Raw genomic sequence first — 15,803 nt, forward strand, 5'->3', positions numbered from 1 at the left:
CCCAGACAGAGCCTTTTATTTCACTGCAAAGTTTTGATGACAGAAGAACAAAAGCCTGCACCTATGAGTGCACATGGCCTCACCGAACCAGCACAGTACCTGAACAAATCTGCCTCCACAAAATTACCTCGGCCCCCTGAGACAGACAGTTGCTAACAAAAATGCCAGTATATTCCCGGCACATACAGGAGCTGGAAGCAATAGGTCCTTACTGCTGATGCGCCCTGATTCCTGCCCACACAACCTTTGCAAAGAGGCAAGAACGTATGTGCCCACGCATCAGTAACTGCATCACATTGACAGATCTAACACTGGCAAGGTCCGACACACTGGCCAGACACTCCAGGAATGCCTCTTACTACAGGCACACTGGTGGGAGTAGAAATGTTCCCAGGCGAGCTTTCCCTGAAACACACTGCTCCGTCCACTTTATGTCACTTGAACACATCACAATGGCGAAGCTGCTCCAAAGTTCTGCTAATGCCTGAAAGGGCAGCTCTGCCCCCAGCACTAGGATCTCCTAGCTGGCCCAAAACAGCTTGCAAAGCCAGCAGACAGCTATTCACTTCTTTTATTATCTTACCTTTCTGCCAGGCTAGTGAGCTGAACTGGCCTAATTGCACCCTTAGTGAAAGCATTTCACCTCCCTATCTTTGATACCATGTCTGCTAAATGGAGATAACAGCACTAAGTCTATATTGTTGGGATTAATGAATAGCTGCTCGTGAAGTATCTTGAAAATTCAAGGTGATTTACAAGTATTATTATTGCTATAGCTGGAATACTAGCAACAGCAACAGGTAATGTCACTAATGATTTTCATAATCTCATCCATTTTCAAAATGAAGACTTTTCTAGTTCTTCTGGAGGAATCAAGGCACAGGGAATTTGGACATGTTTTTTAAATGGGCAAGTATGAGGACTTGTACAAAGTAACACGGAAAAAACAAGTAATCATCAGAATAAAAAGTCCCTTAGTCCCCTAGACATCCGTTGCAGTACTGGCTCCTGACCCTGCTCCCAGCACTTGTTGAAGTGCTTGTGAGAGGCTGAGGCCCAAGCACTGCCCAGCTGACTGAGAACCAACCTCAAAGGCAGACCTGCTCACATAAAGACTTAGGCAGGTGCTTAGATCTTTGAGACTGTGCGGTCACGTTATTGATTTAGGTTCTTCTCAAAACAAAACCAGTAGCAAGAACCCTTAAGCAATCCTGTTAAAAAGAATCTATGCCAAAACTTTAAAGCTCTCATCTTTGTGTTGCCATAGCTTGTGAATGTGCTGTAGCTTTCCCTCTGGATTGTAAAAGCATGTATTGGCAATGCTAATTCTGTAAAGAGACTAGAAGAACCAAAAACTCAAATGTACCTAACATACAGGACGGGAAAGAATCTCAGGGGGAAACCCAGTCTTCCCCAGCACCAAAACAGGATCAACAATTCACCTCTGCTCCCCCACACACACGTATTTCAGCACACACTTGCCACTTTATGAACACATACATAATACTGTTTCTATGAGACATGTACAGACTACAGAAATGCTGCTGCCAATTAGGGTCAAAGTAAGTTTTGCCATTTTCTTTCAATGAGAGCAAAGTCAGCTTTTTTGGGGTGCATTTAGCATTCACGCTCTTCAGGGTCAGAGCCACTGAACAGATACATCCCATGTCTCACACAGCTGATCTCATTTCACAGGACATGACAGTGCATTTCACGATCTTTCCCATCCATCACTTAAAAAAAAAAGAAGAAAAAGAAATATACAGAAAATGCCACAATCCCCCTAACTCTTGCAGTGCTTTCAGGCACAGCATAATTATCAAACCTAGGGCCATTGCTGTGCTGGTTAATATTTCTTTCTTAGGCCTTCAATATTCAAACCACAAGTCAGTACCACTGCTTTGTAGAAGAGCTCAATATTCAAATGGCCTACAGCTGTATAATAAGCAGTTTGGGGATTCAGAATTATTCTAGTCATTAAAACAGATAAACAGTAAAAAGATGCAGATTGGCTTCCCGCAGGGTAGGTTGCACAAATAACTTTAAAATACACTACAGAACTGTAATTGCCAGACCAAAGGGCAAACTTGCCAGGCTGGAGGTCTGTAACTTGAAATACTTGAAAGCTAAGAAATATGACCACCCCCACGTAAAGATTAGGGATTTTGCTGTAATTACGCAAGTAGAACTTCCTCTGCTTTATGTTTTGTGCACAGATCTGTACGACATGTCAGATTCCGGCTCCATGAGTCCATGGTGCATCCTTGAGGGCTGGGTGTGCAGTGGGGTCAGGCTCCCCCAGCCTCAGGAACGTCGGGGAGAGACAGGGACCCACACTACGTGCCTCTGGCAGGCGGGGAAAGGGACCAAGCAGCCTCTCCTGGGACAGCTGCCCAGATGCAGACCTCGAGATGCCTCCCACCCACAGCGATCCTCTTGGCTGCATCCCTGCCATCACACTTGGTGGAAGGAGTGAGGAAGGGGAAAGCCTTCTAGGCTGCTGGCAGTGGCAAGCCGCAGCGGCAGCCCTCCCCCAAGCCCCACTGCAGGGCCCCTGTGAACACCACGATGCAGGCATTCGTGTAAGATGTGACAACTGGCAAAAGATGCTGTTTTCCACCAGCGCTCAGTTGCACAACCTCTGTAGGTGGTGTTTTGAGAAACTACAAGAACAAGAAAACATTTGTCCTTTCTGCCACTGTAGCTCTCATCAAAGAGCTGCACTTCCTACAGCTCAAGCACCAGGAAAAACAGCATTCAGTGTGCTACAAATAAAGCTGTCCTGCTTCAGGGCAGGGGAGTGAGCTTTCTGTGGATGGCACAGGAATCAGATGAGCTCTTCTTACTGCGTTCAACAGGCCTTTCAGGTATATCAATGAATAGCAAGCAAGAGCCTGCTCACACTAGAACTGACTTGGTAGAAAAATAAGAACAAATCAAGGAGAAACTCACCGTATATATCAGAGGATGCATCAGACTTCTCTATTTGAATGTGCTGCGTAATTTTCTGACAGATTTCTATTTCTTTGTACAGCTGAACAGAAGAAAAAGACACAAAAATATTACATATCAATTGTAATCATTTTGAACAGGTTGGGTTTTTCTAATTGCAAGCGGAAGAAATGGACTATGGTCATTATTTATCAAACAGTTTTTCTCCCCATGTGTGAGATGCATTAGTAGTGTCACTAAGCTTTACTGTTAGAAAACAGTTAAAGAGGAGGAAGCAGTGTTTTACCTCCACCATCATAAAAGCAAAGATACCTCTATTTCACTCAGTCAATACCATTTTCAGTGCACAAGAAACAGAGCTTCTATTCCTGTTTTCATATTTTATGGGTAGTCATCATTTAATGTCTTTATATTATTTTGATTAAGACATTGCAGGAATTCAATTATTCAGTAGTATTAAAATCACAATGTGGGATTTTGCTTCTTAAATACTTTTCTCAATTGTTAGAAGACTATCAGATTTGACATGCAGCTCCTCCTTAGCATGAAATTTCACCTTTAACATGTTTTTATTTGTACCAAAAAAAGCCTCCATGTCTTTGAAATGGTCATTAACATCCTTCCTGGGAGACCAGCACAAATTCACATCCAGGTAATAACCCAGAAGCCTACCAGGAAGGTGCAATTCAGTTGGCCTTTCAGGAGTCAAGCAACCCCTCAGCAGGGCTACACCCCTCCACCACAGCTCACAGGTTTTAAATTACTTACATTCTCCTGTCTTGTGTGGCTCACTATTGTACCCAGGTCCTGCCCCAGCTCCGAACAAAGAATCTTGTACTTGGTGGGGGTGTGTGTGGGGGGGGGGGGGGGGTGCAGGGGCTGTCATCCCACCTGAGGCAGGGAAATTCTGCTTTTGCAGACAATGTCAGGTATTTAGAAGCTCGGAGCTGACAACTTTAGGAGTCAGTCCTGACTTATTCCTTGTAAGACAGCCTTGACACACTGGAAACCTCTGGCTCATTACAGGTTTTAAGCTGTTTTTTCCACAGCACAGATTAGCATTTAAGTAACAAACCATCTTTTCATCTTTGGAAAAAATCATACTCACAGGTGAATGAGAGCCCACAGGTAAATAGTAGTTTTCTTTACATGCTGGTATGAGTGTGTAAAAAAGCAATTCACAATAGCTAACTTTTTGAAACTAAGTGACATCAGTGTTTGGACCGAAGTATTTAAACCAATTCTTTAAAAAATAGAGTAACTCATTAGTAAAGGGTTTCCTTAATAAAAATATAACTTTATCTCCTGCTTATAACAGCACTTACACATCTGTTTGACTGCAAATATTAGGTATTATGGAACAGAAATATATCCATTTAAATGGTTGTATATGGTAAAATAAAATGAGGATGCCATGCTAACAATATTTTTAAAGTGCAGTTTTCAAATATAGGAACATATTGTTCAGAACTTGAAAAAGTGTCAAATGACATTTACAAAAACCTCTGCTAAATTTCAGAAAGGGTTTTAACAAGAGGAGAAAGAAAAAAAGGAGCGAAAATAGCAGTATTTTCAGAACAGAACATGTGACTGATCCCTGCAGTCATCTAAACTGAGCATGCAGGACCAGAACCAAGGCGGACAGCCGACAAGCTCTGGCAGGGATACAGGAGTCACTTGCTGCCTGCATCCCAAAGTGCTGTTTTCAAGCAAGAACCTCTACTGAGTGGGAGGCAAATAACTGGAATGTACAGACTGCACCTGAGCTGCCCAAACCAGAGAGCCAGTCTGACAGTAGCCCTGAGATGCTGCTTGCATTTCTGTGCCCTTTGGACCCACCTGCCCAACACCACGGGCAGGTAGCATATTTGGGCTATGGTGGCTCATGCCAGGAAGCTGCCGGCCTGGTGGGCACTATGGGCTCGTGGGGGAAACCCCCTCTGGACCCGGCGTGGGGCCCAGGGCTCTGCATGGAAAGGTTTGATAGCAATACCCGGAGCATCCCAGGGAGGTTGCTAAGCACCAGGGAGCGCCCAGGGACAGGATTTCTTCCTGACAGAAGCAGCATTGCCCCTTTGAGCTGCTCCAGTCTCTCATGGTGCTTCTCATAGCAGCTTTGGGATATCATAATCATCATCATTATTATTATTATTGTTGATGTTATTATTATTATTTCATTACTGTTATTATTATTATTATTAGTGGTTTCCCCCCACCCCTGCCCTCAACATCTCCTCTTCCTTGCCCTTTTCCTCTACCACTTTTGTTCTTGCCCCAGCACCCTGTCCCAGGGCTCCCTTTTCCAGTAGCCCCAATGCCTTCACCCCAGCCTCATTCCACCTGCAAGATTTTCGGGGATGCCTCTGGTCTCCTGCTTCCATCTAAAAGTGCCATCCTATCCAAAGTAAAAAGTCTGGCACAGCAAGCTTCAGCCAAAACACTCCAACACTTAGTTTTCAATAAAAGGTGCTTAAAAGTATAACTGCCTGGTACAGCACCTAATGTTAAATACTCTCCCCTGAGCCCCTAGTAACATTTTTAACACATAATAACCTGAACTCGTGAATTTTTGAAAGACTGTGTTAACACACAAAGCATCACCATTAATGTTTTGGAGAGAAATGGAATATGGATATTTAATCTCCATTTATTTAAATATGTATGATACATTCTGCAAGAAAAACAAGTAGCATCCTAAGAAATTACTTTTCTGCAGTAATGTGTGTCTGTAAAAGCATTTTAGTAGATGGAAGATAGCTCTAGCAAGGTGACATCAACATTAGACAACATTATAAACAGCTATTCAGAAGACTAAAATAGAGGCATTATTTTTATCATACTGCACCAGAATCATTTAATTAAACACTTAAATAAAGTAACTAAAATTTTCTCATGAAACAAGCACACAAACACTAGCAAAAATACAAATGTGTGTTGTTTCAATGTTACTACATTAGATATAACCCTGCAGCATCTATCTATATTATAATCTTCCAGCATGTACACAGTCCCACTGACTGTAGAGCTTTGGTTTAATTTTTTTTTTTCAGAATGAACAATAACTGATGACTATGTCAATCCTACATCCTCTCAACATAAGACAAGTCACCGAAGTCCTTCCAGGCACTGAAAGCTAGAATCTCTCTCTTCTGAGTTTTAATTTTTCCCACGTTTCACTTCCCAGTCTTAGTACTTCACTAGGACTTTCTCACTCTTTTTTTTTTGTTGACAGTGTTAATGATAAAACCCAGAACTTCTTCACCAAATGAACAAAAACATCCATAACTGGCCAAGTTTTACTTTTTATAAATAAAACAGCCACCAGTGAAAAGGACTTTAAAAAGCTTTACAGTGTGCATGTGTAAAATCATAGAGTTAAACCATGACACTAATTCTGTTTGGTCTTTTTTTTAATCTCTCATTTCAAAATTCCTTTGAAGTCTGCTCTTGAGATGAATGATATGAAAACATCCAACTGAAGCAATTAGGAAAGTATATTCTCACACATAACTCCAGAGCTTTTTAACCTCAACATTTACCTTCCCATTTAGGAAAAAAAACCAAAACAAACCCCAAACAAACAACAAACAAAAAAACACAGCTATTGTGCATTTTCCCCCTCTTTAAAAATCAGGCAAAGTGATCCAAACAAGACATATTCAGTCCTCAACGCTACGTCTTTAAAACCACCAAGGACAATATGAACAACAGGAAAAAGCAACCTTGAGAGAGTTAATCTTAAATGTATGTTACAGTGACTGTCACACATTACCTGTGGCTGTTCCTCCTCTCTCTCTTCCGCCCAGACGCATCCACAAACATAAGCTAAACAGCAGCTCTCTCCTCAAGATGAAATGTTTGGAGAGATTACTTTACTGTAGGCCAATTTGCTATGGTCTACAAAGCACTATAATTGCAAGCTAAAAAGCATAACTCTGCATATGACAAATGTCAGATAAACACTAATTAATAGTGTCCTATCAGGTGTCATTTAATTTTGCTCAGTAGGTAGCATTACCAGTTCATAGATATCCTCTTCTGGCTTTGGTACATAAAATTGGATCTGGTTTTCAATCAGGAATTTAAGACGCAGGTAGTGAGCAGAGTGATCCAGCTGGTGTGTCTGCAAGAAACGGAGAAGAGGCCTTAGAAGAGAAAAGCAATGGCTCACATCATCTATACTTAGAGAATGGCCTAACACTCATAGGAAGAAAAATGCCCCAGCACAGTCTTTCACAAGAGGCCCATGATCTCCTAACCTGAACAAGAACCTGAACTGTCTCCCCAGGAATAAGCATCCATTAACCACTGACCAGGATGACAAGGGCAGTGCTAGTATTCTAAGCAGCCTCTTTGGTTCTGCTTATTTGGCAGTTCTGCTCCCTCCTCTGTTATTGCAGAAATAAGCAAACACCAATACAGCAGAAGACTCAGAGCATACCTTTGTATCAAAGGACGTTTAAAATCGCCAGGAGGAAAATAAATGTTCTTCTAACAGAGAAAAATGTAACAGGAGTTTTTTCTGTTTGTTTTGGGTTTTTTAGCATCTTCATCATTTAGTGGGTTAAGTATGATGTGGTAAATTTCAAGCAAGGTTAATACAAAAAAAATATCTCTACGTCCTCTAAATTCAAAACAGCTCAGGATACACTGGCTTTATAAGGCTAAAAGAAGCCAAGAGTCACATACTGAATTACATCCCAGTGGAAACAGGTCACACCATTTTAATGAATTAGTTATAATTAGCTGAAGATACAGCATTTGGTCTGGGAGATGTTAACGACATTTTCTCAGCATGATTAATAAGCTTGATTTAAGCAGAGGTTAATGCAGTGTGTAATCAAAACACATTAGAATTACGATAAACACAAAGGATGTCATTCAGAAGTTACATTCAAAGTTCTTAAACTGTTGACTAAAACTAATGAAAAACCCCAAAGTGATTCACAAATACAGGAGGTAAATCCTCCTCACTGTCACTTTTGAAATCCTATTATTATATGCTTTTAGACATTGGCCTTTTCATTTTATACAAGCAAATTACCAAAGTTTCCTAGGTTGTACTAAAAAAATGGCTCATCTGAAAATTCATGCAAGAATGTCATTATTGCCTATTTATTATGCTTTTTAAAGCCTCGCTTATCCAGTTCAAGCCAAGCAGATGATACACTGGGACTCAGCTGACTGATCACACAGCACAGATGATGAGTCATGTACACCGAGTGACCTGTGGAAAAGATCACACACTGACCTAGCAAACCTTTCAGCAAATACTCAGAGAACAGTGAATGCTTTTGAAATTCCAGATTAGCCAATGAATAAAAAAAAGCTACCAATAAGAAGAAAAAAAAGACAGACAGATCTATTGCTGCACTCTACACAGCACTACATTCAAATATATCCAGTTAAAAGACCAAATTATGCTTATATGAAATCGAGTATCTGAAATGGAATAACCTCTGTAATCCGGACAAATACTTAGTTAATTAAATAAAGAATTTGAAATCTATCAAGGGCCAAAATAAAAATAGCTGAATGTAGGAGATCCTTGTCCTCTCCCCTTTTTTTCTTTTTTGATAAAGTATTTTGCATGCTTTGCTCATTGTTTAGTGACAGTTTTCACTTGTTCTCTTACATGTACACATGTACAAACATCCCAGAAATTAAAGAGAAGCATAATTGGCTTTAATGGTTCAGAAATGGCACAGAGAAATACTAGATTAGTTTCTGGTCAGATTAGTTTACTATCCCTAGACACAAACTGAAGAGTGCCTTGCATACCAATTAAACAAAAACATACAGAGGAGACATAAACCCACAGACTGCACATCCCACGTCCAGAGGGAGAAGTCTGTGCTAAATCTCTCTGGAAGTCAATGAAACACTTGAGCCATTTACAGTAAAGCCGGTGGGGAAAAAAATATCTATGTGGAAAAACCATCCTAGCAGAAAAAGGAGCTACGCAACCTGGCAGCCTCCTCCTGCCACCATGGTGTATGTTCCCATGGTCACCTGTGTTGAAGTTCTCATGCGCGTGCTTCATTTCATGAAGAATCAGGCCACACTGGTCAGCCAGACCTGTGCTGACAAGCTGCATGTCATCGGCTAAAGCCCAGGGTTGGGAGAAAGCCCCTGTCTGCAGCTGGGTATCCATGTCGCTTCCAACAGCGACTCTGAACGTCCTCCTCTTGCAGAGGAGACCCAAAGGGACGCTTTCCAGCCTGCCCCAGGCCAGCAGAAATCACAACCTGTTGTAGAGGGACATGAATTTACCCAGTCTGGGGCCTCCAGCCATTGGGCGCAGGCCAGGAGCTGCCTTAGCTGCACTGGCAGGGCAGGGAGCCCACGCTCAGTCACCCCAGGCTCCCCGCAGGGTGGGGGGCATCCCACCACTGCCAGTTCAGAGCCACCAGCCGCCCTGGGGCAGGGGCAGGGGCAGGGTGTGCTCAGGCCTGCCTGCAACCCAATCCACAGCCTGCACCCTGATAGCATCTTAAAAGAGCAACCTTCCCTGAAGGCGGCGGCTTGGTCTATCATCCCGGTGGTCAATGACAGGGCTTCTGCCTGCTTTGATATGGGCACTGCATCAGGTGTGGAGGTGACCCCTGACGCCTCCATTTTCACACCTGTCTTGCAGGGACATTTGCTTACAAGAAAATTGTGTGTGCTGGCCATTTTAGAGAGCAGAAGGGAGACAAACGCAAGATGACCAATGCTGCAACTGAAGCCCTGAACTATGCCAGAGCACAGCATCGTCTAAAGAGGTCACCGGATAAAACTCACATCTATTTTGAGCCACTCATTTCTTCCAAGAAACACCATCAACCAGGCTGGATGCCATTCATCCACTACAATGCAATCTCATCCAAGTCTGGCCAGGAGAGTCATCACCATGAAAGCTGTGATGGTGCAGCACATGAGCCACACCATTTAGTTAATTAACATTTGTATAGCTGCAGCAAGGCTTTTTCTACCTCGAAATTTTACCTTAGTTAAACTGTTTAAAATAGGGGAACCATTTTCTACTGAAGTGAAGGGAAAAGGTCCTCTTAAAGTGCACACGGCCAGTCTGCCCTAAAAGCCATACCATTAACCCACTTTTTTTGTTGCTGGTCTAGCTACATCCATATGCAGGAAGGTGGGAGCAGAAACAGGGCAGCTTTAATGATATTAATATCCTTTCGAGACCACCCAAAATACCTTTTAGCAGTCCAAATAAGCTTCTTGGTTTATTTATTTCTCTCCTAATAACTCTGGCTATGTCTGGACTAAATTAAGCAGCTAACCCAATTTAAAGCACAACCCGACAGCTTAACCAACATGCTCTTGAAGAAAAATTTACAGCCTGGGGTGTGATCCCATTCAACAGGCTCCACGTGGTGTAGCGGGTGGGCACACAACCCAAACTATTCATCCATTTCATCTCCCTTCTAGTTAAAGCGAAGGACAGGCATATTCTTTCAGCTTGGTGGGGGAGAGCTTCATTAGCACCGAAATGACAGCATCACAGAAACACGCTAGCCATCCCACCGTATTACTCCGGCTTCACACTTGTGTGGCCCAATTTTTTTCAGGAGGAAAACACCAGCTCAAAATCAAAGTAGGCCTGCAGAGCATCAGGCTTAAGTAGCTTCTCAAACTTTGAGCACAGACCCAGAGACATGGGGGAAATCTGCTTCTTGCCCATCACACAGGTCTGTTTGAAAAATGCAAATCATGATAAAACAGAACCTTTTCTGATTCTCACTTTTTATCCAGTTCAGTCAAAAGATTAAATGCCTTGTAGTCTTCTATGCTTGATTTTTGGTGTTATTCCCTCCATCCTGGCTCTGCCTAAATCCATGTGTGTGTTTCTACTCAATTTTAAGACATACCATTATACAAATGTTAGTAATACATATACACATGTTCACACTGATCAGTATTATCCATAGGAAACAATTTAATGCATATACACTGATTTTTCCTGCCTTCCAAGTGCTGTTATTAGTTAAATCTTAGGAGAAATCTTCAAGAAACCATTTTAAAACATGCTTTAAACTCTCCTCCCACCAATCTTGAATCATAAAAGTGTCACAAAGCAGCCTCCAAAACCTAACTTGCTGGATAATAACAAGCAGCAATGCTAGTGTAAGAACACATTTTCTACAATTACTTGAGTGCACTTAATGTTCTCCAACAGAATAATCAAGCCCAGTTTAATAGCACAGATAGATTTAACCACATCTACAAACATGAAGAGGTTTATATGAAATGTAGATCTTGAAATGTTTACTATACCAGAACTTGACTGGTTCTCAGATGGCAGATGGCAAACTGATGTGAAATGATGTGGATCAGATATTAAAGGGGAAAAAATGAGCTGAATGCAAGAGACAGAAGAAAGAGATTGATTATTAAATGCTACAGAAAAGAAAGCATTCATCAGTGTTTTCCAGACTGAAAACTCTTATGGAAAGGAAAGAAACAGATAATAGCTCTTCAAAAAACAAACACTCATCCACCTCCCCTTCTCCTTATACACTGCCACCCACAGCAATCACACAGTGAGAGACCAGATTCTCAGCAGGCACCTACTGAAACCAGTGGAGTTACACCAACTTACTCCAGCTAAGGATTTGGCCCACTGAGTTAATCACTCTTACCCAAAGGAAAATATAAATCCTAAAAATAAACCATTACTAATAATGTGTCATCCAGCTTCCCTATTATGTCTCTCTCCAAAAATGTCATCTTTTCCTGAATACAATGAAGAGCTTTCACAAGCTGCAGCACTCTTTAATAGTGCACCTGGCAGAGAGATGAGCACACTGTATAATTATGGCAAACAAATGCCTTTCACCTTCCCTCTCTTTGGAAGCACATGCAACATGTTCTAAAAGTCCCCAAAGTTAAGCTCTTAATAGTAATAAATGTTTTCTTTTCTTTTGCTGTTGTTGTTGTACAAAAGAGGACTCACTTTTCAGAACAGCACGTGACACGAGTTGGGTCTAGTTTGCAGTCAGCCCGTTAGGAGAAAACATACATTATGTAGCTGCCAGAACTGAAAGCTTGTATTTAATTTGTCAAAGCTTTCAACTTCTCTGCTGAGATGTAACTCTTTTTAATGGCCAATGTCTCCTATACTTTATCTTGCAAAGAAATCCAGGTGGCTTTTCTTCCACCACTCCCCAAATGCAGATAAAAGCTTTCCTCTCTCTTCCCTCCCACCACCTACACAAGGCGAGTCTGACTCCGCAATGTGGGCAGCAAACACAGGCACCTTCTCCTACTCCTGGTGCTGCTGTTTTCTCTGTGCCTTCCTCCCCCACGCCAACTGGAGGGGAGGAAGCAGCAGGGGGAAGGAAGAAGGAACAGCACCTGGAAACAGGACAACCTGGCACCTGGGAAGGGGTGAGATCACCCCGCTCACCTGGCAGAGGACGGAACGGGCCATGGGAGGGCTTGGCAGAGGTGGGGGAACCCGGGTGGTTGGGCAAGGACAAGGCAGCTGCACCACGTGCTATACGGGGTCCAGTGAAAGGAAGCGGGCTGGAGGCCAGGATGTTGGGGAGCAGATGGGGAGAGGAGAAGGGTCCTGCACATAGCTTGGTCTCCAGTGGAGGGGGAGTGGGTGGGTGTGTGTGTACGTGAGAGGTGGCAGCAGAGACAGGCACTTCAGAGGCTCACGCACAGCAGCCAGAGTGGTAAAGGCAAAAACTAGTCCGCCTTCCTCTCCCTACACCCATGCCAAGTTTAGCTGCACCTGTAGGAATTTTTCTTGTGTGGTGCTAGTATGAGAATTCTGGTATAATTCATGTTTTTCATCTAACATACAACTGATCCCCCAGCACAGTGCAGTCTGAGCACTGGCATATGAGAAAAGTTGCTATGAGGTTCAACTGAAAGGGCTCACTCAGGGTTGTAGACGCTTCACCCCGCTCCAGGGCACGCTCGCAGCCTTTACCTTGCAAATCATTTCCAGCACATCTCGTGTGGTGTCCCCGGGACGGATGACTGTCAGAGCAGGCTGGTTGTTCGGCAGGCAGAACCAAGACGGCGTAAAATACTCATGAACCCAAATATCACAGTCGGGATTGTGCTGATGGACACTGCTCAGTGCCACTTCTTTTTCCCTCTAAATAGACAAAATCCATTATGACTCTACCAGCAAATACAATCTCCCTCTTCATCAATAACAAGTGTAAGGAACATTATATGCTGTCTCAAAAAGCTCTTACAGAGAAGACATTTTATGCATAGATTGAAGGCTTGTCTGGACAGGAAACTTTGCAGTTTTACCTGAGCAGTACAAAGTGTGCCTTCCCATGCCACCCACACAGCTACACTGGTGCAATGCGCTTTTCCTGGGATTTCACCCTATGGCTATTGGGAATGCTAGGAATGTAACAAAAAATAACAGCGATAAAAAGAGACTTAAAATTAAAACTTAAATGCACTGTGTTTCTGGGTAAATCAATCCAAGGCCAACACAACTGTTGTAGATGCTACAGTCCCTACACCTAGAAATGGCAAAACAGCGAATCTCAGCATTTATTTTGAATTTACTGTCTTTTATACATCTGAGTTGCACTCCACGCTATAAATCCCCAGGAAGTGATGGAACGGCAGAATCCCTGTTTGCTGCAAGTGGGCTCACACAGCTAAACCCACATTCACTACATGAAGAATGTGCCTCTTAGCACTGTCTTAATGCTGTTTTATAGCTGACTTTTTCTGGGGAAAAAGAAAGCAGTTGTAATTGTGGCTGCAAACGCAGAAGCGCATAAGAACAAAACAGAGAAAGCCCCGTGCTTCATAGTTGTGCCAACCCTGAATTTTGAAAACCCCATATGGCCGCCACAAGGTCCTCCTGTGGGCAGGCATTTCCCTGGCGTGCAGTGCTAACACCCCTCTGAGTTTGACACCTCCAGCTGTGCTTGGGATGCCACACACAGCGAGCCCTTTTGACCATGGGCAACCAGCTCAAACCCTCCCAGAGCAGCTACAAGCCCTACAGCACACAGAGGGTCCTATCCTCTCCCAGGAGCTCTGCGTCCCCTCTCACGTCCCAGAGTCAACTCTGCATTTAGGCTGGCTGCAAATGGGGCGAAGGAGGCAGCTGGAGAGCTAGTGTTTTACCTTGCCATCCGGGACCGTATCGTCAAAGATTCCTTCGAGAGATTTCTTTACTGAATCAACTCCTTCACCAAACACCTGAGGAACAACAGAGCAACTCTGCTTATTTAAAACATGAATGCACCTCCGTGCCATCTGCAGCACACGCTAAGGGAAGAACAGTATATCTAACATCCAGCATGGAAATCAAACTGAAAAATAAAAGCATTCATCTCAAAACACAGAAGAGGAAAATATCAGATTGTTAAAAGGGAAGGTAGGGTGAAGGACAAGCTGGTGATGGGGCACCATGCTGAAAGATTAGAGGCCAATTCTGCTCAGTGGTCTGTCACTGACTTATTTGGTGGAGGTGGATAAATTTTATCTCATTTTGTGCACAGTTTCCCCACCTGTAAAGTGGGGGAAATGAACACTTCCCTACCTCTGCTAAGGCTGAGAAATCAGCAGAAGGGCTCTGCTTCTGGCTATTTTTGTAATAAACCAGCTTCCAAAAAGTACTCAGCAAACATTCAAGTACAGCAAGTCAGTGTAACCCTTCTCTAATGAAATAAGAGCTGGTAACCCAGCACGAGCCAGAGAGCCAAAATCAACAGGACTCCATGCAGAAGGAATGACAGAATGGGAATAGTTACAAGATCCACCCCAAATCAGCGCAGGACTGCATCAGACGGACAAACAGGTTGTTAGTGCAGCAGAAGCTTATAATTAAAACTGAAAAGTTAAGTTTTATAGCTCCACATCAGGACAGCTTTATGATCAAGTTTCTGGGTTTGGCTGTTAACTATTCTGTACCTAAAATGAAGCAGGAACCATGAAGGATGGGAGAAGGTCACTGTGCTTTAGGGATTTACAGTTTACTGCTTCAACTTTGCAATACTTTGCATGCTTCTACAACACAAGCAGGGGAAATGTGTTCAGACACTACATTTAGGCATTCTGCTACTTTCTCAAAACTACTTTTTCTTTGATTCTCTCCAGTATGACTTTTCTTTAACCTGGAACAAAATCCCTTTTCATGCCTGTGCTTACTGAGGAGTGAGGGGGGTATGGGTGGGAGGAGGAAGCATGAAGAATGCATTTATCCCCACTGAAAGAAAAAAAAAGTAAGTTCAGGAAAAAAAAACAGGTCTGAAGACACAGCATGGGCAGGGTACTAGCTCAGGGCAAGGGGTTGCGCTTGATTTGGGGAAAATAAGTACAAAGCAACAGGGGTGCCACAGCACCAGTGCGAAGAATTAGGAATGCGCTCACGGAGGCATCTGCTGCTTCCCAGCAAAACCCTGAGCTTTTACTCAGCCACTATATATTAGGTGAACTTTTAATGTCTCACCAAAAACAAGCTAAACAATTTTGCAGCATTCATCCTCTGCTAAACAAAACAAACACCCACTGCTGCTTTAACAGAAGGAAGATGAAATCACAGGGCAGAGAAGAACATGTGTCCCAAGCCTTTCTCCCCTCAAAAAGCGAAAGAAGAAAAGCAAAGCCAACATTTCCTGCAATTAGGTGAGGTATGGCTCTCAAAAATTGAAAGCTATAATTAGGGATGTTTGGAAAGAATAACAGAGAAGCACCTTCCTACCACCCTGAAACACATTTTCTAGAGAAAGATCTGGGCAGTGACTGGGTGGAAACATTTCAGCTTTTGCTTTTTTAAAAATCTGAAGCAAAGCAGAGACTGTCCCTACTAAATGCAAAGCGGTTTGTTACTTTAGCAAATTGTCCACAAACTC

At 42.9% G+C, this 15,803-nt stretch overlaps 1 protein-coding gene across 7 annotated transcripts in view; it reads right to left on the bottom strand.

Moving 5' to 3' along the window:
* TIAM1 (TIAM Rac1 associated GEF 1) overlaps positions 1–15,803 on the bottom strand; it is a 189,374-nt gene that overhangs the window by 40,197 nt on the left and 133,374 nt on the right. For all 7 annotated transcript variants that reach the window (XR_012627473.1, XM_074858166.1, XM_074858168.1 and 4 more), the window contains 4 exons: positions 14,074–14,148; positions 12,899–13,069; positions 6,971–7,075; positions 2,953–3,034 (listed from right to left, as the gene is read on the bottom strand). Coding sequence is in view for 6 of the 7 variants with exons in the window: in XM_074858166.1 (XP_074714267.1) it covers positions 2,953–3,034; positions 6,971–7,075; positions 12,899–13,069; positions 14,074–14,148 (433 nt within the window). In the remaining variant the exon portion in view is untranslated. The remainder of the gene's footprint in view (positions 1–2,952; positions 3,035–6,970; positions 7,076–12,898; positions 13,070–14,073; positions 14,149–15,803) is intronic.

The sequence above is a fragment of the Strix uralensis genome, chromosome 2, assembly GCF_047716275.1.
Source record: "Strix uralensis isolate ZFMK-TIS-50842 chromosome 2, bStrUra1, whole genome shotgun sequence".
In the NCBI taxonomy this organism is placed as follows: domain Eukaryota; kingdom Metazoa; phylum Chordata; class Aves; order Strigiformes; family Strigidae; genus Strix; species Strix uralensis.